The sequence below is a fragment of the Rhipicephalus microplus genome, unplaced genomic scaffold (genome assembly GCF_043290135.1).
Source record: "Rhipicephalus microplus isolate Deutch F79 unplaced genomic scaffold, USDA_Rmic scaffold_34, whole genome shotgun sequence".
NCBI lineage: Eukaryota > Metazoa > Arthropoda > Arachnida > Ixodida > Ixodidae > Rhipicephalus > Rhipicephalus microplus.
The window spans coordinates 1114101-1138352 of NW_027464607.1; the positions used below are offsets into that span (position 1 = coordinate 1114101).

A 24252-nucleotide genomic window follows, 5' to 3' on the forward strand; every position below is an offset into this window, starting at 1 on the left:
TTAAGTCTCGATGCCATAATTACACTCGTCCAGTCTTCATTTAGTGCCATTCATTTCCTCTTTTTTGCATTCAGTTTGATGACATCATTGCATAATATTTAGAACATGCAATATATTCTGTGTCCATTTTATATGTCAATTATTATTATATTCAACTCCTGCGTTCTTTGACTGTATTGTCGATATTCATATTCTCTTGTTATGCTTGTAAGTTTTTGCTTTTAACTATGTTTTCTTTCAATATTTAATTTTTGTGTGTGAAAACTCATATTACTTCCCAACTGACACGCTCTCAAAAACAAAGTAGCAGTATTGTAAATTAATAAATTAATAAATAACGTAAATAAATTTCCACGTACGTGGATCTCCCAAATTTTTTTTTATATCTACCACTTACCACTGGTAAAGGGCATCTCGGAGGAACTACTATCGTGTTTTCTGCATTAGCAGCAAGATGGCTCAATGAGCGCGCATCCCCAGATCATCACGACGCGGTGACGCGCACTCTCATCTCTCACACGCACTTTGCCCCGTAGAGATAAGACACCCGTGGGTACACTCGCTTATCTTGCAGTAAGGACAACTGTACACTTTGGGCTTTCACCAGAGCGATTCTGTAGTAGTTACCAGGCGCAGAATGGTCACTGCGCTCGTTGCACATCTCCGTTCACAAAAAGGGTGCTCTTTTCAGACACAGTGAAGTAACAACTGAGACACTTATTTGCATTTATCTGTACCTGTGTATATGTTTTATGTGTCATTTGTGCATGAGAAATGCGGGGCACGTTTCGATCTGCTTGCAATTCTTTGCATGATTTTCCAATTTGCTGCTATCGCGTTCATTGCTTCGCCATTGTAGCAAAGCTGCGACTTTTTTTGCCCTATAGTATCTCACCAAGTATGAATATCTCAGTAATAAATGTGTGCAAGCCCTTATGTTTCTAAATACTATAAAAAAACATCGCTTTGGTATGGATTGAGATGCAGTTTACACCACGAAATGCTTCATTGAATACCCAGCTTTATACTGCAGTATGAAGCAAATAACTAGGTCTTATTCGCCAAGTTTTATGATTTCAGTTTTTATTTTGGAGAAGAAAATTTCTGAAATTTTTCAATGCCGAACTACCCTGTGACAAAAAATTATTTTTTTTTGTTGGTAAAATATTGTCACGGGTTCATGACGTGGCCGAAGACAGGAGACCTTATGTTGGGATTTAACTGTTTATTTGGGCGAACCTGTGCCCGGTAAACGGAAAGTCCAGTTATAGCAGCAGTCTCGCACAGATAGCAGTCTTGGACTGATAGCGGCGAACGGAGCGTCGGCCTTCGATCAAAAACTGACAAGCGGTGAAGCGCTTAAGCATTTATAGTCTTGCCGTCGAATGTTCTAGCGTTATCGCTGGCGGTGGCGTAGGTTCCTGAACAATCTGTACCGTTCGCACAGTGTGCGTGATCTTATTGAAATGATCTACTGCAGTCCGGAACCTTCTCGAAAACAGCAGGCGCGGTTTGCGCTGAGAATCGTGTGGTGTTTTGGGACGATAACAAAAACTTGGGAAATGGAACGTGGCATTGCCCCCTCTGAAAAAAAGCCTCGTCCCGATGCTTTAACTAAAGATGAAGGTACAATAATAATGCAAGAAAGTACAATGAATAAATTACGATACAACAATAATACAAAAAAAACACTGTTTCAGTTTGTTAACGCGCATGGAACGGCTTGAGGCGCGCGACATGGACGACTTCAGGTCGCGATCGGCGTCGTTGAGAGTTCGTGATGCCGTCGGGGACAACCTCGTAATCAAGTGGGCCGAGACGTCGAACCACCCTGTACGGTCCGAAGTACCGTCGCAGAAGCTTTTCACTTCGTCCACGTTGGCGTATCGGCGTCGACACCCAAACACGTTCACCGGGCTGGTATTCCACGAAGCGTCGTCGAAGGTTGTAACGGTGGCTGTCGGTCGTTTGTTGAGACGCGCAAGTTGTCAAGCTTCTTCCGCGCGTTGAAGGTATTCACTCACATCGAGGTTTTCTTCGTCGGTGACGTTGGGTAACATGGCATCGAGCGTCGTTGCCGGGCTCCTTCCGTAGACCAATTTGTATAGAGATATTTGCGTCATCTCCTGCACCGCGGTGTTGTATGCGAAGGTCACGTATGGAAGAATGGCGTCCCACGTCTTGTGTTCGACATCGCCGTACATTGCCGGCATGTCGGCGATCCTCTTGTTAAGCCGCTCGGTGAGGCCGTTGGTCTGTGGGTGGTACGCTGTCGTCCGGCGGTGGTTTGTTTGGCTGTATGCCAAGATCGCTTGAGTTAAGTCGGCAGTAAATGCCGTTCCTCTGTCGGTGATAAGGACCTCTGGGGCGCCGTGATGTAGGACGATATTTTCGACGAAGAACTTAGCTACCTCAGATGCACTGCCTTTGGGAAGGGCTTTTGTCTCGGCGTAGCGGGTGAGGTAGTTGGTAGCTACCACGATCCACTTGTTTCCGAAAGTCGACGTCGGGAACGGCCCCAGTAGGTCCATATCAATCTGCTGGAAAGGTCGGCAAGGTGGTTCGATTGACTGCAGAAGTCCCGCTGGCCTTGTCGGCGGTGCCTTGCGTCGCTGACAGTCCCGGCATGTCCTCACATAACGAGTAACATCGGTGGTAAGACGTGGCCAGTAGTACCTTTCTTGTATCCTCGCGAGCGTGCGAGAAACACCGAGGTGCCCTGCCGTCGGATTGTCCTGCAGGGCCTGCAGGAGTTCTGGTCACAAAGCTGAAGGCACCACAAGGAGGTAATTAGCTCTAAGTGGTGAAAAGTTTTTCTTTCGTAGAAGACCGTTTCGCAGGAAGAACGGCGCAAGTGCACGCTTGAATACGTTCGGGACTTCGGCGGTCCTGCCTTCGAGGTATTCTATTTGGGCCTTAAGTTCCGGATCGGCCTGCTGTCCTTCAGCGAAGTCGTCGGTAGTTATCGTTCCCAAGAAGTAGTCGTCATCCGGGTCGTCGGGTGGTTATTGGTCGACAGACGCATGTGAGTGACAGTCGGCGTCGGAGTGTTTCTTGCAGGTCTTGTAAATGACAGTAGTGTCATTTTCTTGAAGTCTCAAGCTCCATCGTGCGTGGCGACCTGAAGGGTCTTTCAAGGTGGCTAGCCAACACAAGGCGTGGTGGTCGCTCACAACTTTGAAGGGCCTATCGTACAGGTAGGGGCGAAATTTGGACGTAGCCCAGATGATGGCGAGGCACTCCTTTTCTGTAGTGGAATAATTGACTTCTGCTTTGGATAGCGATCGGCTGGCGTAACTAATAACCCTTGCAAGTCCGTCAGCCCTCTGCACAAGAACGGCGCCAAGACTTACGCTGCTTGCGTCAGTGTGTATTTCTGTCTCGGCAAATTCGTCGAAATAGGCAAGTAACGGAGGCGTCTGGAGGCGATGTTTAAGCTCCTGGAAAGCGTGTTCCTGCGGCGTTTCCCACTTGAACTCCACGTCAGCCTTGGTAAGGTTAGTGAGAGGATCGGCGATGCGGGTGAAGTTTTTCACGAACCGCCTATAATAGGCGCACAGGCCCAGAAATCGGCGCACCGCCTTCTTGTCAGTGGGTGGCGGGAAGTCGGCGATGGCGGCTGTTTTCCCTGGATCGGGACGAACTCCAGACTTGCTAATAACGTGCCCCAGAAACAAGAGCTCCTTGTATGCAAACCTGCTCTTTTCTGACTTCAGTGTGAGTCCGGACGTCTTGATGGCTTGAAGTACAGCTTCAAGGCGCCAAAGATGCTCGCCGAAACTCGAGAAAAACACGACGACGTCGTCTATGTACACAAGGCAAGTCTGCCACTTCAATCCTGCAAGTACTGTATCCATAACGCGTTGAAAAGTTGCAGGCGCTGAGCAAAGACCAAAGGGGATCACCTTAAACTCGAAGAGGCCGTCCGGTGTTATAAACGCCGTCTTCTCTCGGTCTCTTTCGTCGACTTCAATTTGCCAATAGCCAGTCTTGAGGTCCATTGACGAAAAGTACTTGGCGTTATGGAGCCGATCCAGTGCGTCGTCTATTCGTGGGAGAGGATACACGTCCCTTTTTTTGTGATTTTGTTCAGGCGGCGATAATCGACGCAGAAACGTAGGGTCCCATCCTTTTTCTTCACTAACACCACGGGGGATGCCCATGGACTCTTGGACGGCTGGATAATGTCATCCCGTAGCATTTCATCAACTTGTCTCCTCATGGCCTCACGTTCTCGCGTCGAAACCCTGTACGGACTCTGACGGAGTGGTCTGGCATTTTCTTTGGTTATGATTCGATGTTTCGTGATTGGGGTCTGCCGAATTTATGATGACGACGAAAAGCAATCTTCGTATTGCAGGAGCAGGGCCTTGAGCCATTCTTGCTTATTGTTCAGAAATCTGGGATTGACATCGAATGCTATGGGAGGGGCTTGGTTCCTCTGACCAGGTTCCGCAAAACCGGCAAGGGCGAAAGCACTGGTGGCTTCGACAACTTCTTCGATGTATGCGACCGTTGTTTCTTTGTTCACGTGTTTGTACTCTTTGCTGAAATTTGTGAGCAGAACTGTTGCTTTGCCTCCCCGCAGCTCTGCGATTCCTCTTGCAACGCAAATATTTCGGTTGACCAACAGATGCTGGCTGCCTTCAACGACGACTTCCAAGTCAGGTGATTTAGGAGCGCCGACTTAAATAATGATGCTTGAGCGAGGCGGTATGGTGACTTATTCTTCCAGCACATTCAAGGCATGGTTTCCTGACGGCATGCGCGGCGGTAGTGCTTCTTCTGTGGATAACTTTATCGACTTTGTTTTTAGGTTGATGACAGCACCATGGAGGCATAAGAAGTCCATGCCAAAAATGACATCTCTCGAGCAACGCTGTAGGACTACGAAGTCTGTAGGATAAATACGGCCGTTAATGGTGACTCTCGATGTGCAGATTCCTGCAGGCATTACAAGATGACCTCCGGCTGTGCGGATTTCAGGGCCTTCCCAAGCTGTCCTAACTTTTTTTAACTTCGCGGCGAACGACCCACTGATGACGGAGTAGTCGGCTCCAGTATCGACGAGAGCGGTCACACTGTGGCCGTCGATAAGAACGTCGAGGTCGCTAGTTTGCCGTCTCGCATTACAGTTAGGGCGTGGTGTCGGGTCACGGCTGCGTCGGCTTGTTTCGCTGCTTCCATGTTGCGTCGTCAGGTCACCTTCGGTAAGTGAGATTTCGCCGTCAGGGCTTTGCCTGGTTGGCGTTGTGTTCCGAAAGCTCTGTCGCGGCGTCGTCGTCGTCGGAGGATCTTCGGTAGTTCGTCGCACAGCAACCGCACTTCCATCGGTTGCTGCCCTTAGTTTCCCGGATACGGGCTAAGAGACCGGCCCCGCGTTGGGCCAGAGTACTGCTGGTGGTGCGGTGACGTGTTGCGGCTGGGCGACGGCAAACACGAAGGGCTTCGTGGTGTCCACTGAGTTCCTGTCAGGTAGTCGGCTATGTCACATGGTCGTTCTCCTGGCTGTGGACGCGGTGCATTGACGGCGAAGCCACGCAGTCCCATCCGACCTCGCCGCAGTGGTAGCAGTGCGGGCGATGGTCAGGGGTGCGCCAGACGTTAGTCTTCCTCGGTGCACTGCGCTGGGCCGCTGCCGAACGGTGTGACGTCGGTGGGGGTGGTGGCAGCGGTGGCGTCTGTCGACGGAAGTGTGATGGGGCGGCGTTTTGGCGTGGACGGGGAGGAGCGTTGTGGCGCACTGCAGCGGGGTAGCTCATAGCTTCCGGCTCGGGCAGCGGTGCTTGGGGAATTCGAAGTGATTGCCGAACTTCTTCTTGCACAATGTCGGTGATCGAATCCACTTGAGGCTGCGCCGAAGGCAGCAACAGCTTGCACAGCTCTTCCCGCACGATCGCTCGGATCGTTTCACCCAGGTCTCTACATTCACTGGCTTGAGCAGCAGGGTATTCTGGAGTCAGGCGACGATTATACTGTCTGGTGCGCATGTCCAGGGTCTTTTCGATAGTGGTTGCTTCGGCTACAAATTCTTGGACGGTGTTCGGTGGATTTCTCATCAGTCCCGCGAAGAGCTCCTGTTTGACCCCTCGCATAAGGAAACGAACTTTTTTCTCCTCAAGCATGTCTGGGTCAGCGTGACGGAATAGTCGGGTCATTTCTTCTGTGAAAATGGCGACATTTTCATTTGGTAGCTGAACACGGGTCTCTAATAAAGCAGCGGCCCTCTCTTTGCGAGCCACGCTCGCGCACGTTTGCAGGAATGCGCCGCGGAAAACATCCCACGTTTGGAGCGTGGACTCCCGATTTTCAAGCCAGGTCCTTGCGGTGCCTTCCAAATAGAAGAACACACGGCGCAGCTTTTTCTCATGGTCGCAGTGCTTGAGGGTGGCCACACGATCGTATGTTTCTAGCCAGGACTCCGGGTCTTCGAACGATGACCCATGGAAAATTGGTGGTTCCCTGGGTTGATGCATGACCATCGTGGGCTGGGACGCTGCGGTTGTCATTGTCGCTGCAGTCGCGGTCATGGCCTTGGTTTTCCGCGCCTTGTCTTGTAGAAGCCCGTACTCCGGTGGTAGCCCTTGCTGTCGGCGGCTTGTTCGCTGCTCCTGGTTGGCGTCGGTGTCTTCTCCGCGACGTGGGCTGGGTTCACGGCTTGACGGGGGCGTCCGGTACATGAACGAAGCAGCACCTCCACCAGATGTCATGGGGTCGTGACGTGGCCGAAGACAGGAGACTTTATGTTGGGATTTAACTGTTTATTTGGACGAACCTGTGCCCGGTAAAGGGAAAGTTCGATTACAGTAGCAGTCTTGCACAGATAGCAGTGAACGAAGCATCGGCCGTCGATCAACTACTGACAAGTGGCGAAGCGCGTCGGCATTTATACTCTTGCAGTCAAATGTTCTAGCGTTATCGCTGGTGGTGGCATAGGTTCCAGGATAATCTGTACAGTTCGCAGAGTAGGCGTGATCTTATCGAAATGATCTACTACAGTCCGGAAGCTTCTCGAAAAATGCAGGCGCGGTTTGCGCTGAGAATCGTGTAGTGTTTTGGGACGATAGCAAAACTTGGGAAATGGAATGTGGCAATATGGGGTCCGAGATGACACAAGATGGGGACATATGAACCAGTCCCACTTTTAGCCACTAGCCCAGCTTTTTCAAGCTGCTTTAAACGCGCAGGCGTGAAATGTGACATCTGGCAAGTTACAGGGCGTGCAGCTAGGCAAAGCTAGGTAAAAGTTTCACAATGTCAAGCTTCTGGGTAGGAGTAAAGATAAAGCAGCACAACTTTTAGAAGCGTTTTTATCAAATAAAATGATAGTGGTGGTGATAATTGGACGTTTGTTGTCTTGTTTACCTAAAAAAATTCGTTCTGTCAGTGATACTGTTGATGTACTATTTTTGCCGAGCACCCCTTATTGTTACCTGTATAATGCCACTTTCGCACCTGCACGTTTGGAGTAACATATATGCATCTGTGTGTCATCAATTTACTATGAAAGTTGTTAGTAGTGTCACTGGTGTGTGTTTCTGTATGTGTTTTTGTTTTTGCACTACATGAGCAATCACCACTAGCAAGCACTAACTGGTCCAACAGCAAGTCATTCCGCTCTACTTACTCTGCTATTATAGTCACTGTCAGGACCACGGGAGACACCCCGAGCACAAGGTTTAAGTGACATAACTGTCAAAGCTCACCTTGCACACCAAACAAGCCATATCTATGCAGTGATAGACCAGCCTTATTTGTAATAAATACCACAATCACTAGGTGCACTCTCTCTTTGCCTGCTTTTATTTTATTACGTGCATTGAATACTCTGATCATCTTTCCCATTCAACGTATACTATGAATAAATAACATTTGTAAAAAGTTATCTTAGTCATTTCGCAGCCATTTATATCGCATACCGCTATCACATGTTTACGCCGTTGCAGGTAACTTTTTTTTGTATCATCTTGACCTTTACCTTGGCGTGAAAGTCTCTTCGCACTTTTATCTTGACGAAGGTCTTTTCGCATACTGCTGCGGCCATGTTTACGTAAAGAGAATGCTGCTGACACACCACGCAGAAAGAATTGTGACAGTTGTTTGCGCTTGTCCTGGTGTGATCGTTTCGCGCATCTTTCTTTTTGTTTGAACAGGGCGATTTAAGTGTGGAGTTCCAAATGCCAATGTGCCTGTGTATGCCAATTTCGTATGGGCTTTCTTCTTGAGATGTGCACTGCAAGTTTCGAGCTCCTTGCCATTCTTATCATGACTTTGCAATCATTTGCTGTCGCTGAAATAATGCATAATAAACACGCAACTACCTCTGTAAAGATATGTTTCACTTTCGTGTTATATGGATTTTTATATAGGGGGATCAGCCACATTGTTTTATTATTAACTCTCGGCTCTGCCACATTCTTTGAACCACAGCCGGCGTTCACTGATGCACCAAAAAGACCAACACTAAATTGTCCATGCTTTCGTGGTGCGCTTAAGGTGACCGACTCGTCAGCCCTTAATTGGAGTTCAGCCGGTGATTTCCTCCATATTTATGGGACTAGTGACAGCGGCCTTGGTCAAGTTGTAGTCACAAATGAAATAATACCACTTCGGGTTCTTCAACGAGCGCCAACACGTAGCTACAGGAGCCTTCAGCTGTCCTCTCCCTGTAAATGTGGTTGCAAAAAAAAAAAAAGCGAAAAGAAAGTGAGGGGGGGTGAGAGATCCGGTGAAGTTCTTTCATGTGCACCTAAATATATGCACATGAACCTCCAGTACACAAGAAAAAAAAAAGATACAAGCAAACAGAGAACGGTCTTTCTGTTTACACACTCAGAAAAGTTCGGAAGAGTTAGCCTATATACCATAACAACTTTGCTTTAAGAATTTCGCTTCAAGTTTGAAAGACAAAGCTGTCTTTTAGCTCGGTAGCATATACTAGCGCTTATAGTTTTTAAGCCAAAGAGCTATACTGTAATGCTGTTTCCGAAATACTGTCGTAGTTGCATGGAATGGATGAAAAAAAGCATACTTACACATTGTCATATTTCATGACCACTTCGAATAAGCTGCTTTGCAAGCTTGCATGCAACCTAGATTAAAAAAATTACCACCCAAGCACTCCTACTAGTAAAACCAGCGAAAGTTGAAACGTGCGGCCCCGGTTTTTAGCAGTGGACTCAATCCGACATGGCACTGTAGCCTGTCACAGTTATCAGTTACATGTTTGTGCTTATAAATGAGGTTAGACACATGTTTGGCTTGGGCCCCCACATGTCAATGAATCATGTTTGGCTTGGATTTATCGCAGTGTTTATTTCACATGCCGCACATTGTGCCTCACATGATTATAGTCATGTCTGAGTGTGATGAGTGCTTAAATGCATTTCTCAATGCATTAATAACAGTGATAGTTTTCAAACCACACGCGGTCACAGACGCCGCAGCGGAAGCCAATGTGCCGCTGGTGAAACTCGCGGCGACCGCGCTCTCGCAATCATCATATTTACTCCCTAACGCTGCGTTGTTGCAAGCGTTTGACATCACCAGCTAATTCAGCAGCATGGTTTGCAAAATTCGTCCGGCACTGGCGCTGGCACTTGGCCTGCCGGGCCTGTTTTTGTGCCCGGATTGCACTAATGGAAACGTACTCTAACTTTTTTGTATCTATGACGAGGCGTAGATGCACGTTGACTGCATGCTTATAATGTGTCTCCAATTGGTAACGACGTGCCAAAATGGTCCATGTTGTAAATGAAACTACTGAAATCACAGACTGTGCCGGGCAGACCGTGCGCCGCTCGATGAATGTTTGGATGAATGCTATAAGCGTCCCCTTTACAACTGGGAGGATACATGTGTGCCACCAGGCTCGCAAGAAAAAGAATGAGATCTTTATTTTTATTTATTTATTTACATTACCTACAGTGCCTGCGTGGGGCATTAGTGTAGGGGGGGGAGATAACATTTAAATACATATTTGAAAAAACATATTAAAAAAGTAATACTTTTTAGAACAATAAAGAGAAAAAAGAAAAAAGTGCAGAATGTCGACAAGCCATTAACACTGCGGTTTACATAAAAGAAATTAAGCTACCTAATAAAGCATGCAATGGTGACACGTAATTGTCAGAATATACACAGTGAAATATGTTTAAATATAATGAACACATATATACACAAACATCTATACAGGCAGATATCGCAAAAACACCACAAAAAGTGAAAAAACAATCAAATTCAAGCTTAGACTGCTAAAAGGAACAAACGAAAGTATATTCCGACTACAAAAAAATGTGATCTTAGAGCGCGACGCTGAACATTTTCGTGGATGTGGTTACAATTTCTTGGGGTAGTTTTTTTCATTGCTGTATGAATTGTGGAAAAAATAAATATTTAAGAATGTTAATTCTGGCTGCGAACTCGCTCACTTTTAAGTGGGTGGTCAGTGCAAGCAGATGTATACGTAGGCTTCAATATGTACTTCTCTTTGTGAATACCAGTTAAGTCATGGAATATCTTGTGAAACAGAAATAAACGCAAGAACTTGTGTCTGTCTTCAAGAAGGGGTCATCCTAAAGTATTCCTTATTTCGAAACATCTTTTACAAAACTCATAATCACTAGTGGCGACACGGGTCACTCTCAGCTGCACATGCTCCAGAGCATCATTGTTCCCTTTAGTAAAAGGGTCCCAAGGGTATCTTACACGGGTACTCCAAAAGTGGGCGTACATTTGAAATATAGAGGGTTTCTTTCAGGCTGGCCGATGCTTCTTTAAGGTTAGTTCACAAGAAGTTCAATGTGTTGCTGGCCTTTCTTACGATGTAATCAATGTGCGCATTCCAAGTCAGATTGCTGGAAAGAATGACTCCTTGGTACTTGTATTTTGTCACTAGGGACAGCTGTGTTGTATTCATGACATAGCTTGCCATCAGCGAGTGCTTTTTGTTCATGAGTCTTAAAAGGGTGCATTTGGGCAGATTGAGTGTCCAAGTTGAACACCAAGACATGACTGTGTTGAGATCATTTTGTAGCTGTTCACTGTCTGAATCACATGAAATTTGTAGGGTAGCATGTGCGCCCAGCCTCCCTTTTCTTTTTTCACGGCAGCGCGAAAGCCTAGTTGTGGGAACACCCCCACGGCCGGCGCTCGCGATTCCCCCTTTCCTGGCGCACGGAATGGGTTGCTCTTCCCTCAGCGAGAAAAGGTATTATTCTTGTTAGGGAGAGGGAAACCGGGGCAATGGACAAAACTAGCGTGCGTGTTAGAAACTAGCGTGCGTAGTTTCTAACACCGTCCTAGGAAGAAGGAGGTTGTACTCGCTACCCCCAGCGAGCTGAGGACGACAACGACCAAGGAGTAAGCGTCCACCTTGGTTTTCTGTAGTATCTCCTCACGATATTTACGCGTAATTGCTAATGTATAGCAATAAAGTGTGTTGTTGACCTAGCCTGTTGCCTTATTCGCCCGAACCCGTGTAGCTGCAATGAGACGAGCTATGGATAGGGGACGTTAATCATGCATGGTACGACTATGTGCGGCTGGAATATAGCTATAGCCTTCTGCGTCAGCCGTACATAGGACTGACTATCCCGACAAATTTTACAATAGATACAGCAGTCATCTGTATATAGCCTCACATGGTGTGACAAGTGTTCAGTTAGATCATTGATGAATATTAGAAAAAGAGGCCCTAAGATGAACCCCTATGGCACACCTGATAAAACTGAAACATCAGAAGACCGAACACCTAGTATCATGCGTTGGTTTCTATCTAGCAGGTACGCTTCTAACCACTTCGGGACGGTATTTAGCAAATTGAGACTGGTCAACTTTTGCAGCAACAGAGTATGGGATACGGTATGAAATGTTTTCCGAAAGTCTAAAATGATGCAGTCAACCTGCAAATTGGAGTCAATCAACGCTGCAATAATCATGACAGAACTCTATCAACTGAGTGTCGCAAGAAAAACCAGCCCTGAAGCCATGTTGGGTCGCAATGAAGAAGCTATTTTCTTGTTGATGTGCCATTAAATTCGTATAAATTACTTGTTCTAATGATTTGCAAGCAGTGCTTGCGAGTTAAAATTGGCCTGTATGTACATGTTCTTTGTTTTTAGACCATTTTTGGGAATTGGAATAACTTTTGCAGTTTTTCAGTCTGAAGGCAAAGCACCTACTTGAAGGGATATCTTAAATAACAGAGTTAGGTAAGGCGCGACATACAATGGACAATTTTTTAGAACAAAATTTGAGATAGTGAGGATCTGTAGCCGAGTGCATGTTAATTTTCGGCAGCAGTAACGCGATACCATCTTCAGATAGCTCAATTTCCCTTATCTCTGTGAGCTCTCTGACGTCATGTGATTTAGGAACCATGCCTTTTGACTGTGAAAACAAGAATGAAAATAAGCATTGAAGTCCTCTGCTTTCGTCATGATATCTGAGACGTAGATTTTTTTATCCATGACGTCATTTTCACATTTCCTTTGGATTAGTTTTAACTTTGTCTCCAAGAATGCAAAGGAACTTCTTGTGTGCACCAAGCATCAGCCTTGCGATTGTTTTGCTCATTTCTTTCATCTTTACATACAATGTAGGATTCGGCAAGTGGTAGTGCTTACGAAAGGCTCTATTTTTTCTGTTTATCAACATATGGATTTCTTTCGTAATCCACAGCTTATCGTTTTGGCACTGGAAGTAATGAGACGCGAAGGTATGTATGTTTTTGTTAAGGGCAATATTTTAGTTTTAAAAAGATCCCATAATGCATTTATTTGTAGGCATGAACTTCTAGCTACAAACTGCAGTAAAAAGTGTCTAGTTTACATGATATTTACATGTGATCGCCTTTTTCATAAAAAAGACCTTGCGAGGCTGCACAGAGCGATGATTCTCAGTGACGCAGGACGTCTTAGCAATCATGATCACTAATACCAGGAATCAAGGTGACAGAAGACACAAGATCAAGTACGTTGCAAAAAAAAATAAATCAGGTACGCTTGAACTGCTAGCCATAACCCGCGTTGGTTTTTGCACAAACTGAAACAACGAGTGAGCATTTATCATTTCGCAGAAGCTTATGTAAAGGAGGGATGAATTGCCCAATGCTGGAGTAAGGTATCACATCTGGCAAATTAAAATCCCCTGCCAAAACAATGTAGGTTACTTGTAATTTCAGTAGCACGTTGCTTAAACTAAAAAGGAGCTAAGGGGTTCTAGAGCTGGGTGGTCTGTAGAAGGAAATGAAAGCTATGGACGAGCCATTTTTCAAGAGTACTTTGCAGCAAACAATTTCGGTTGAGTCAGCTTCAACGTCAATGAGTGAACTAGATATGATTTTGTGAATCAGAATGAAAACATCTCCCCCATGCACGTTCCTGTCTCTCCTGTAGACAGTGTAGCAAGTTAGAAAAATTTCATTGTTGTTTATTGTGTCGTCTAACTAAGAATCACACCCAAGTAGTACATAAGGTTTTTTCGTTTCTATGAGGGCTGCAAATTCAATTATTTTATTTTTAAACTATGACAATTCACAATAATACAAATGACGTCATCTGTGCTGGATAGTTGCCTATAATTTAGGGGGCCTTTTTAATTGCTGTGGCTTAATTTTATTCACACTGTTGGTCTCAGCATTATAAACAAAAGTTTCTATTCCAATCTTTAGTTTGTTTAAATAGCCTTTAGATAGCAATCTTTAGATAGCCTGAAGTCGCCTCCCTTACTTTTAGTGTAGCAGTAGTTCTCCGTCATGGATGTGTCGGGGACACCTTGTGGACTGGTGGAAGTGATGGGGGACCCCTTGCAGCGAAGGAGAGGGAGGGGGGGAGTACGTAGGTAAATTAACACAACTAGATCGTGAAACAGGTGCCTTTTATTGCTATCAAAAGCATCAAGCAAACGTGCCACATTACTTTATTTTGAACAGTTCATCAATACAGCACAGTGACGCTTAAAGAAAAATGCGGGTGTGGGATTCACGGTTCATAGAAATGGCTTTGCAGACCCTAGGGGGTCTGCGGTGGACCCTCATTTGAAAAACACTGGTGTACTGAAATAATTTTCGCCTCTCTAGTCCAACTTTGTTACTATAGTCCTCGCTAGCAGCAAAGCTTGTACCCTTCAGCTGCGAAGTTGCTGACAAAACATGCTGCTTCTATTTAAACGAAAGAAACCGAACTATAATAGGCCTGTTTTTTGTTGTTGTAAAGTGACCGAGCCTGTGAGCCCTCTCCACAGAATCAGATGAAATTGATACTTTCAATTTTTCCCGCAAAAAGCAAGCACCTTGGTCTCCGAATCCCGCCAGGTTTCACTGGCTGCATCTTGAAGGACAAAAAAAGATAAGGTTGTTTTTTCGAAATTTATTTTCTAAATCATCTTCCAATTCATGCAGCTTTGAAAAAGTGGCAGCAAGATTGTTGGTCTGCATAGTTTACTGCCTCACTTTATCTTTTAGTGGAAGCACCAATAACAATTTGCCTTCAAAGACATTCAATTTGCCTTCTACCTGCAAAAACTTTTGCTCGAACGCTTCTTGCCATGACGCTACGGAACGAAGTTTCCCGAGAATTTCAAACTGTTTTTGTAGCACGGTAGGAATTGCCATAACAACAGTAAACAATTAATTTTCTTGCTCAGAAGTCAAAGGGCCTGGGCTTTGTTCCAAATCCCCTGCAAGCTGCAGTAGTTTTCGCAGATATTGCACACTTGATTCATACGATAAAAATGCGTATACAGAAATTCAAGGTGGAATTGGGATTCAGCGCCAATTTTCGAAATGGTTTACCATTAACAGGGCGATAGGAAAAACTAACCTAAAGAAGTACAAGACGTAAGTGTCCAGCGGCCATGTCGTCGCCAGATCCCAAGGCAGTATGCAGGGGTGGCAATTTATGTAGTGTGACTTTGAGTTTCGATGTGCCAGGTTGCCAGTCAGCTAGTGGTAGTCGAACAGCGACGGCAGCGCCGTCATTTCGAAAAGAAGGCATGCTTCTGTGAAGAATTGCAAAGCAGGGCACACATCCAAAGCGGCTCTGTCTGCATTGTCTAAAAGCTGCTCCGCGCCAAATGCGTAGAAGGTCATCACCATCTGCAGAGCCTGAAGAAGTACGCGATGTAAGTGTTTAGCAGCCGTGTTGGTGTCAGATCCCAAGGCGGTATGAGAGCCTAATGTCTTATCTACTTCTATTAGATTGATCTTACTATAACAAAAAGAAATATAAATTTGGGTTCCATCTCTCTGCCTTCATTTGACTTCATTTTCTGACTATTCCTGTCCCTTATCTCTACTTTTCTGCCACCAATACTCTAACCATCTCTTACTTGCTTCTATTGCGGTGTGTTCAGCTTTTCATGTTTGTCGATGAAACCGAAAGCCTCATGTAGGTTTGTACCCACACATATACCTGGGTGAATATCGACGCATTCAATCAGAACATGTTTCATCGTTTTCTTAACGTCCTTTATTGAATCTCGCTTTATGAGTAAGGCAACTCGACCTCGCTTCGAACAGTAAAGTACTTCTCCTTTAATTATCATAAAATGTCTCCTTACTTATTTTTTTTTTTTTTTTTTCATTTCTCAGTTACTGAGAGCCAGCTTCTTTTTCATCGCTGTCATCCAATAAATCTTTTCTGCCTCTCTCACTTTTCGCAATCGGTCAGACTTAACCACATAATTTCCAGAAAGTGCATGGTAAAATCCGGTGTCCCCCAGGGCTCCGTGCTTGGACCATTATTATTTTTGGTCTACATCAATGACATTGGATCTAATATTATTTCTTCTCTACGCCTATTCGCAGATGATTGCATTGTATATAAGGAGATTACCGAACCGAATGACAGTAGCATCCTACAGTCAGATTTGTTAAAACTCACAGAGTGGTGCAATTTGTGGCAGATGCACATCAACGCTGAAAAAACCAAACATATTAGATCTACTTCTGTAGCCAACCCCTCATCATCCATCAGATACATAGTCAATAGCACCGTAATTGAGACCGTTTCATCCACAAAATACCTCGGCATTTTCTTTAGTTCCGACCTAACCTGAAACAGTCACATTGAATACATCACCAGCAAATCATCAAAAAAACTCGGTCTTTTGAAACGCCGTCTCAGATGCGCAAACTTGAAAACTAAACTTCACGCATATCAAGCTCTGATCAGGCCTTCACTAGAGTATGCGTCAACCATCTGGCATCCACACACGGCAATGTTATCTGATATGCTAGAATCGGTACAAAATAAAGCAGCTCGGTTTATCACCTCCTGTCATTCTCGTCACCAAAGCGTAACATGTCTTAAGCGTTCTCTGAACCTTCCATTGCTTGCCACGCGCAGAAAGTTGTCCCGCCTATGTTTTTTCCATAGTTTATATCATAGTGACTCGTCATTTTCCCGATCATTCATTCACCCGGCTCCCTACGTTTCTGATCGCGTTGGTCATGCACATAAGGTCAATCCAATATATTCACGCACTAAGAAATACCAATTTTCACCTCTGCTGTTATCCATTAACGAGTGGAACGCGCTGCCCTCAAACATTGTCGCTATTACAGAACCCTCCCTTTTCCAGTCTTCAGTACTAACTTACTTAGAAGTTGACAATAATTTGTAACCACCATTGACATTTAATGTGTAACGCATGCTTAGAGAATGTTTATTGCTATTTCTTGAAATATGTTTCCTGTTATGGTGGGCTGCTTACTGTGTTTTTTGCTTATTGTGTTATTAGTAATGTTGCTTGGGCTATCGGTCTGTTTGATTACTAGTATTACTCCCTGACATGTTGTTTTACTGATGCTATAGTAACCTCTTGTATGTATCCCCCTTATGTAATGCCCTCCGGGCTCTTAAGGTATTTAAATCAATCAATAAATAAATAAATAATGCTCTTTGATGCTATGTTGCCCACACTGCTAGCCCGAACTCATGCGAAAATATCACCATCTTGTGGCAGCTTCTGGAGGCGTCAAAATTGATTGATTGATATGTGTCATTTAACGTTCCAAAACCACTATATGATTATGAGAGACCCCCGTATTGGAGGGATCTGGTAATTTCGACCACCGGGGGTTCTTTAGCGTGCACCCAAATCTGAGCACGCGGGCATTTCTGCCCTCATCGAAAATGCAGCTGCCACAGCCGGGATTTGATCCCACAACCTGCTGGTCAGCAGCCAAGTACTTTAGCCACTAGACCACCATGGTGGAGTGAGGCGACAAAATTACAGTCCTCCACTGGGCGATGCACTGATTGGCACGGCCATAGCAACAGCATGCCTAATCTGGAAAGCTGTACTTCAGCACGCAGAGAAAGCTAGACAACTCACCTGTTTGTCGCCAGCAAAAGACGAAAAGACCGACAGCCATCACAACAATATTTGACGATGCCATGCGTTACCAACCCAGTGATAATGTGGGGGTCTGGATGCCAATACGCCAATGGGGACTTTGCGAGAAGCTTGTTCAACGATACCTCAAACCGTACACACTCTAAAAAAATTGAGTATTTGGGGAGTGCTTCTGCTACACAACAATAATCGTCATCTACTTCGAGTACTTTCCTCGCGCAATCACCACGATTCGGGTAGTTCGGGGTCGCTAACTGCATGCATGCTATAGGTGTGACATAGCATTCTCGATATGAAGGTGACCAGCACTGGGTTTTGAAGAAAGGAAATGCGAGCAAGTCAGAGGGCGATTATTGTTGCGTAGCAGAACTACTCCCTGAATGCTCCATTTTTTTTTAGAGTGTAGGGTACATTGACGTGTTTGTGCACTCGACTACGTCATCCCCGCCAACATCGCAAAATCTCATCGATCCCGGGCATATCCTGAGGTCGTACATGTCCACTATGCTCGGCGTAGACCGTGCCCCAGTGTTCGAGATGTTTCAGAATTTTAGTAGATAGTCTTGTTAAGATTGTGCACAGGATGTGAATACTTAATCTTATTTCAGAGCTTGTGTGACCACCAGTGATAGGCCTGGAAAGTTCAATACATGATGTATAAAATACGGTGCGTCCCAACGATGATCAGATTATCGACCAGCGATTCTCTTTTCGCCGATACTAGTGTACAGTTTGCATTGCTTACCGTATTCTTCCTCTCCTTCTACGGGCCATAAATTCCACCAAATAAAGAGCTTCATCCTGGATAAGCCAACCACTGCCTTCGTCAGTATCATGATTCCGTGACAACATCCTTACAAAGCCAAGTCTTTATAAGAGCAGTTATTGGGTGGTCATGTACAAGTAATAGTATCTCAAACGAACCTATTTTATTACGATACTTCTAGCTCAAATAGTGATCGAATAACTATACCTGTGCGTGGAGCAGCTGCTTAGCTTGTTGAATGCAAAGTGTCTTTTCGCAAATGTCTTGAGTGAATGTTTTACGTATGCTTTTGTTAGCCACATCATTATTCAATGTCTTGAATAACGAAACTAGTCCATTCTTTTTCACTTGGAAACAACTTTTAATGATGCAAGACTGGTGCTTAACATCCTTATGACTGACGAGTACATTTTTATTATTTGTGAACTTTAATAAAAATATGTCTGCACATTTCTTCCATTTCATCTGCAGTCATCTCTGCTCCTGTCATCTGGCAACGACGGGCTGCTTCGTTTCTGGAAGCTGGAAAGCTCGAAGTGCGACCTGATAGGTGTTTTTCGTCGTCACCAGTCTGGCATAAATGCCCTCGATGTGTATGCTATGCAAGGTGGGCCTTTCTTTGGTTTTTCTTGCATGTTTGCAGTTACCATTGTGCAGAGGGGAGCTGCTTATTAGAATTCTGCAGACATACAGAGCTTGGTGTTTACTTAATGAGTACATTCAGTTGCAGTGTTTGAAGACAAGTTTTTTGCTTTAGTTGTAACACTTACTGCACTCATTTTTTTCCATATAACTAATTTAACTTTCAAAATGTTAAACAAATCAGCTTTTTGATTAGAAGAGTTAGATGGTCATGTGAAACGAGAAAATTTAAGTGCTTATGTGTAGAACCCATTGCAGTTTTGAGATCTTGAAAAACTGGCCTCTAGTAATAATTGCAAAGTAAAAACGTTCACCCAAATTCAGCTGCGAAACTTAAACAAAAACAGAGAAGAGTGCAACTGCTATGTGGTTCTCAGATGTCTAGAATGTGTGAGCGTAGTTATATCAATCATAACCGACTTCATTCCGTGGGTGCGTGCTCTGCTTGCAATTATAAGATACATGATGCATAAATACGCGTCTGCACTTATTGTCTTGAATGTTGATGTCATTCTGGTCATCTGTTTGTTGCACTTATCTGTGCTACAGTTTTGGTTTCACTGTTGAAATCAGTTGAATTTACTTATTGTGCAATTATCTTTACAAGCCACTTCTTTCATATCTCAAAGCTGGGATGGTTTCTTTGAATGAAAAGCTTCAGTTATCCTATTTGACATGATCACCGAACCCCACTAATTAAAATGTAGAGTATTCAACTTTGTTAATTACGGTATGAATAGTCTTTAATCATCTTAAGATGCTTGTTGCTACAGAATATGTACTTTTGAATGCATATAAAATATCGTATTTGGTTTTTGAGTGTTTTAGACACATTTCTTGAAACACCCTGTATACCCCGTATACCGATTTTGTTAAACATGTAGTACGACTGATGAAGCTTAGAAACAAATTCGCGGTGGAAAATGTTTGCTTGGCAATAGCTTCCAAACAACATTATGCTCCTACAAGGGATATTTTAATGCTCCAGAAGCATCGCTTAACTAGCTTCAGTCGATCACTTTACTGAGTTGAAGCAGCTGACATTGTGATGTTTGCTAACACTAATTTTATTTTATTTTTTTGCATGCAATACATGTAGATTTGGATTGTGACATGTATTTTTCACAATTTTAGTGCACTGTAGAACAAGACAAATAACAAAAGAACATCACTGACGTAGCACTGTGTCCCTGTCATTATTTAGTTCTCTGTCCTGTTTCACAGAGTGCTGAACACGGGGAAATCGATTACCAACATGCCCAGGTCTACATGTATTTTTTTGCGGAATAAATGTATCGGACCTTTTCAGGTCATTTAATGCTTAACCCTTAAATTTAGATGACTTGTTGGATGTAGAACCTGTGCATTCTGGCAAGCGCATGCAATGAAAGAAACGCAGCGTAAAAACACTAAACAGAGCTGACGCTTCCCAAGATGCACTGTTTCAAAATATTTGACAAACAAGAAAAATTAAGCTCATGACGAGGGCCTTAAAGCTACTTCCGAAGGGTCTTGAAGTCCTTAAATATTCTTAAATTTTCTGCTTTTAAACTCTGCAAACCTTGAGAGCATGAACTCCCAGTGAAAAAAGTGAATTGGTCCAATTGGTCATACCAGTTCATAGCAATTGGTCCTAAATGGAATGAATTATAAAGCAACTGAGATGTGGTGCTTCAATGTGGAGGATCAGTTGGACCACACAGTTACGATCGATCATTCGAATAGGTCCACCAGTTTCCGATTGGTCCCCCAATCGGAATGCTTGTCAGTCCAATCGGTTGCACACATCCTAATCGGTAAACCATTGGAATAGTGAATTCTAACCGGCCTCTCAATTGGAATGCTTGTTGGTCCAATTGAATAAGCACACCCAAATGGGAAAATACTTTCCAACACCAGTTTCCGATTGGTCCCCCAATCGGAATGCTTGTCAGTCCGATCGGTTGTACACATCCTAATCGGTAAACCATAGGAATACTGAATTCTAACTGGCCTCTCAATTGGAATGCTTGTTGGTCCAATTGAATAAGCACACCCGAATGGGGAAATACTTTGCAAATAGAGGAGACCCTTTATTGGAAATATTCTAGTTGTAAACACCTCATGTTGTAAGTGTTCAACTGGTTGTATAGTAGAAACAAGGAATTTAAACTGGCTGACCAGCTGAAGACCAGTTCTCTTCAACTGGTTAACCCTATGAAGCGCCATGTGCAAGTTTTGTGAAATCGACAATGACTAAGGTGGTAAAAATTTTGTAATATCTTTTCCAAAATTATAAAACACCTTACTATAGTACTATATCTGCTACAAACATTTCTTTCCACATCAGATCTTTATGATGCGAGCAGCCACCGCAGTTTATTAATACAAAAACAGAGTAAGAAAGCGGCTGAGCAAGTGTTGGTTTAGTACTAACAACCCTTCGAAAAACGCTGCATTCGAAGCGGTAAAGTAAGGTCAAAGTACACTTTAAAAATTAATTTCTCATTACAAACTTTTGTATTGTTTTTTGACAAAAGCAATAGTTGTGTAGTTTATATTTTCATAAAAGTGCATGCACTCACAGTGCAAGCACTGCAGCAAGTGCCATCAGCATCATCATCACTACTAGACTGCACACCACCGCAGTGGACACAAGTCGCAAGCTTTATCGGGGTCTTTTACATCCAGCGTCTTTGCAGTAATCGTGTTGGCCTGATCCTTTGATTCAGTCCTATTTTTTTACAATCAAGGCAAGTATCTTGCTTTTGAATCACTTTAACTGCTGTATTATTAGCACTTTTTGCACATTTTGTTCGTTACCCTTACTAGTGTTGGCTCGCGACTGCAGCGAACACGGTGCACGGGCGGAGCCAGCATGAAGTGTGGGAGCTACTGTACACAGTAAATCTTGTTACATTGATAACATTTCCATCCTTCGTGTACAGATAACCACACTCGTCTAGAACACTTGGATAATGCACTCCGAATCGTACTGTTCATGTTGGCATGCATGACTGCTTAGGACGAATGCTCACGTGTGGACTATCTCGAACTACCCAATCTGGAAAGTGCCAGAGCGTGCAGTTGCAGCGTTTTAGACTAGTGTAGTAACCTTTTTACTACAGCCATGTAGCGCAATTTTTTCTCTGTCTTATCATATTTTTCTTTCAAGCAGTCTGCCTGCATGATTGCTGATGCAACACGGAATAAAAAAAGAACTCTGAGCAACAAGAATATATCAGCGACCTCTTTTCCAGAAGCTACTGCAGAATGAGCAGCAGTTTGAGTAAAAATACCCTTGCTAGCAGGAATTGGGAGTTGTGCTACGAAGCTCGCTCTGTACGAGACATTTTTGCCGAACTATTGTTGCCTAAAAAGGCTCTTCATGTTGAGCATCAGTTTGCTTTCATTAGATGACCATTTGCACTCAGCCATTTAACCAGTTGGGAGCCTGTCTATTTTAACTTGCTGACCAGTTGAGCACTTGCTATTTTTAATTGAATAACCACATCTATTCGATTGCTTAACCAATTGTACACATGTGCGTTCGACTGACCTTCTAGTTGGGCACCAGTTCTCTTCAACTGGCAAACCATTAAGACACCAGCTAGCTTCAATTGGATGACTACATCTATTAGAATTGGTTAACCAATTAAACACCACCTAGTTTGAAGTGCGGGACCATTTATGATTAACTGGATTACCAGTTGCATATCAGGTCACTTTAACTGGTAAGTCATTTGGGCACCAGTTAGCTTTAATTGGATGACCAATCGGTCCTCCGCCTACATCAATTGGTCAACCAATCAGCCACCAGTTCTGTCCGAGTGGTAATAACTAATTGAGTATGAACTGGTCCACCAATTATATATAATTAGTACTTTTCGAACTGGTGCGAGATTTCAATGGATTGAAAACCAATTGGTGTCAATTGGTATTTTTTCAATTGGACCACTCGAACTTTTTTTACTGGGCTAATTAAGTCATTCCTCAATGCAGATAACACAATGGCACATTTCATGAGCTTGCAATGATGAAATGTAAATTTAAGAAGGTCGTTATCTGAGTGGGGTGCATACTGCCACCACGTGTGCACTGCACCAAATGATAACTTGTGGATATCCTTTGAAATCGCCATGCACCGGTAGCTCTTTAGTGACAGAAAACTTATGTTCAAAAGGGGACAAATATTTTATCTATGTTGCCACTGGTGTATTCAGAAGTTGCTGAGAACGAAACCAGAAAATCATTCACAAACTAGAAGATATTCACACCAAATCGCCAGATGGCTTCTTGCAGTTTCCTTTGTTACGAGCTAGAAACTGGTCACTCCAACTTCTGGCTATGCAAGACCCAATGCAGACACCATTTTGCTGTACATACCGGATATCATCTTGTCCGGTGTTGGTAGAAAAGAGGTAGAGCAAAAGCGGCTTCATGAGCCTGTTGATGCTGGTGCCTACCGCGCTCTAAAAGCAAGTTGCTCTGTGCTTTTGAATACCTTTTAACGGTTTCAGCAAGAGCTGCCTGGGGTAGAGAATTATTAAACACCTCAATGTCAGCTGAAAAAGTTTGCACTTCTCAAGGGCATGTGCCTAGCAAGTGTTGCGATATGGATGATGAATGGGTAATTTTCTTCTAGCAAGGTTGGACCCTTCCGCAAGCATACTCTCAAATGTTTGCGAGGTCACCGCTTCAGAAATGATCGCTCGGAAAAGTGAACTTTTTTTATGAGTATTTTCTGTGAAAAATTCTAACATCTCAGGAGCCTTTCGGGGAAGTGGCGAGCTTCAAAAGGCCAACTTCAATGCATTTTAAATGCGAATACATTTTTTAGTCGGGCAATGTCAGGCATCCGGCGTTGTCAGCAGCAGTGTCCGTGCATCAGCAGGTGTTATCTCTTCACTCTCACTCCCTCTCCTATAGTAACAGCTGTGGGCGTGCACTTATCTTTGCCCCAAGCAACCGGAGCATGTCGTGTGAGAGAGTGTAAGAGAGAGTAGGTGCAGTGCTTCGTCGCTCTTTTTATCATCGTTCGTCTCTCTCCTCCCTGCACCCCACTTTCTCGTCTGCTCGCTCCTTACTCTCGACCACTCGCTGGCTGGACGCCTCTCAAGAGCATCAGTAAATGTGTGCTAAAGACGCCGCTGTCAAATCCTAACGCCAAGCCGAGGACGCTGTTTGTTTTGTTTACTTCATAGTATTTTTTAACCATGCACGCTAGCTACTAGAGCTGGAAATTCATACCGCATTTCTTGCAACAGAAAAACACCACGTGTGGCGAACGGCACTATTAGCTGCATGGTGTAAGAAAAAAAAGAAAACAATATTCTTCTAATGCTGAGTTTTCATGTGTGAAACGCTATTATAGCCGCTACGCAATGAATTCGCATTTCCTCGCAATTTCTTTCGGGGAGGTGGGGGCATTTTTCAATAGCTCTTTTCTTGGCAGAATGGAAGTTTCTTGCCCTTCGGGAATTCTTGCATGGCTTTTTTTCTTT

At 44.1% G+C, this 24252-nt stretch overlaps 1 protein-coding gene across 12 annotated transcripts in view; it reads left to right on the plus strand.

The window, feature by feature from the left end:
• LOC119162985 (tRNA (34-2'-O)-methyltransferase regulator WDR6) overlaps positions 1 to 24252 on the plus strand; it is a 996048-nt gene that overhangs the window by 835136 nt on the left and 136660 nt on the right. For all 12 annotated transcript variants that reach the window (XM_075884507.1, XM_075884515.1, XM_075884512.1 and 9 more), the window contains one exon: positions 18599 to 18734. In XM_075884507.1, coding sequence (XP_075740622.1) covers positions 18599 to 18734 — 136 coding nt within the window. The remainder of the gene's footprint in view (positions 1 to 18598; positions 18735 to 24252) is intronic.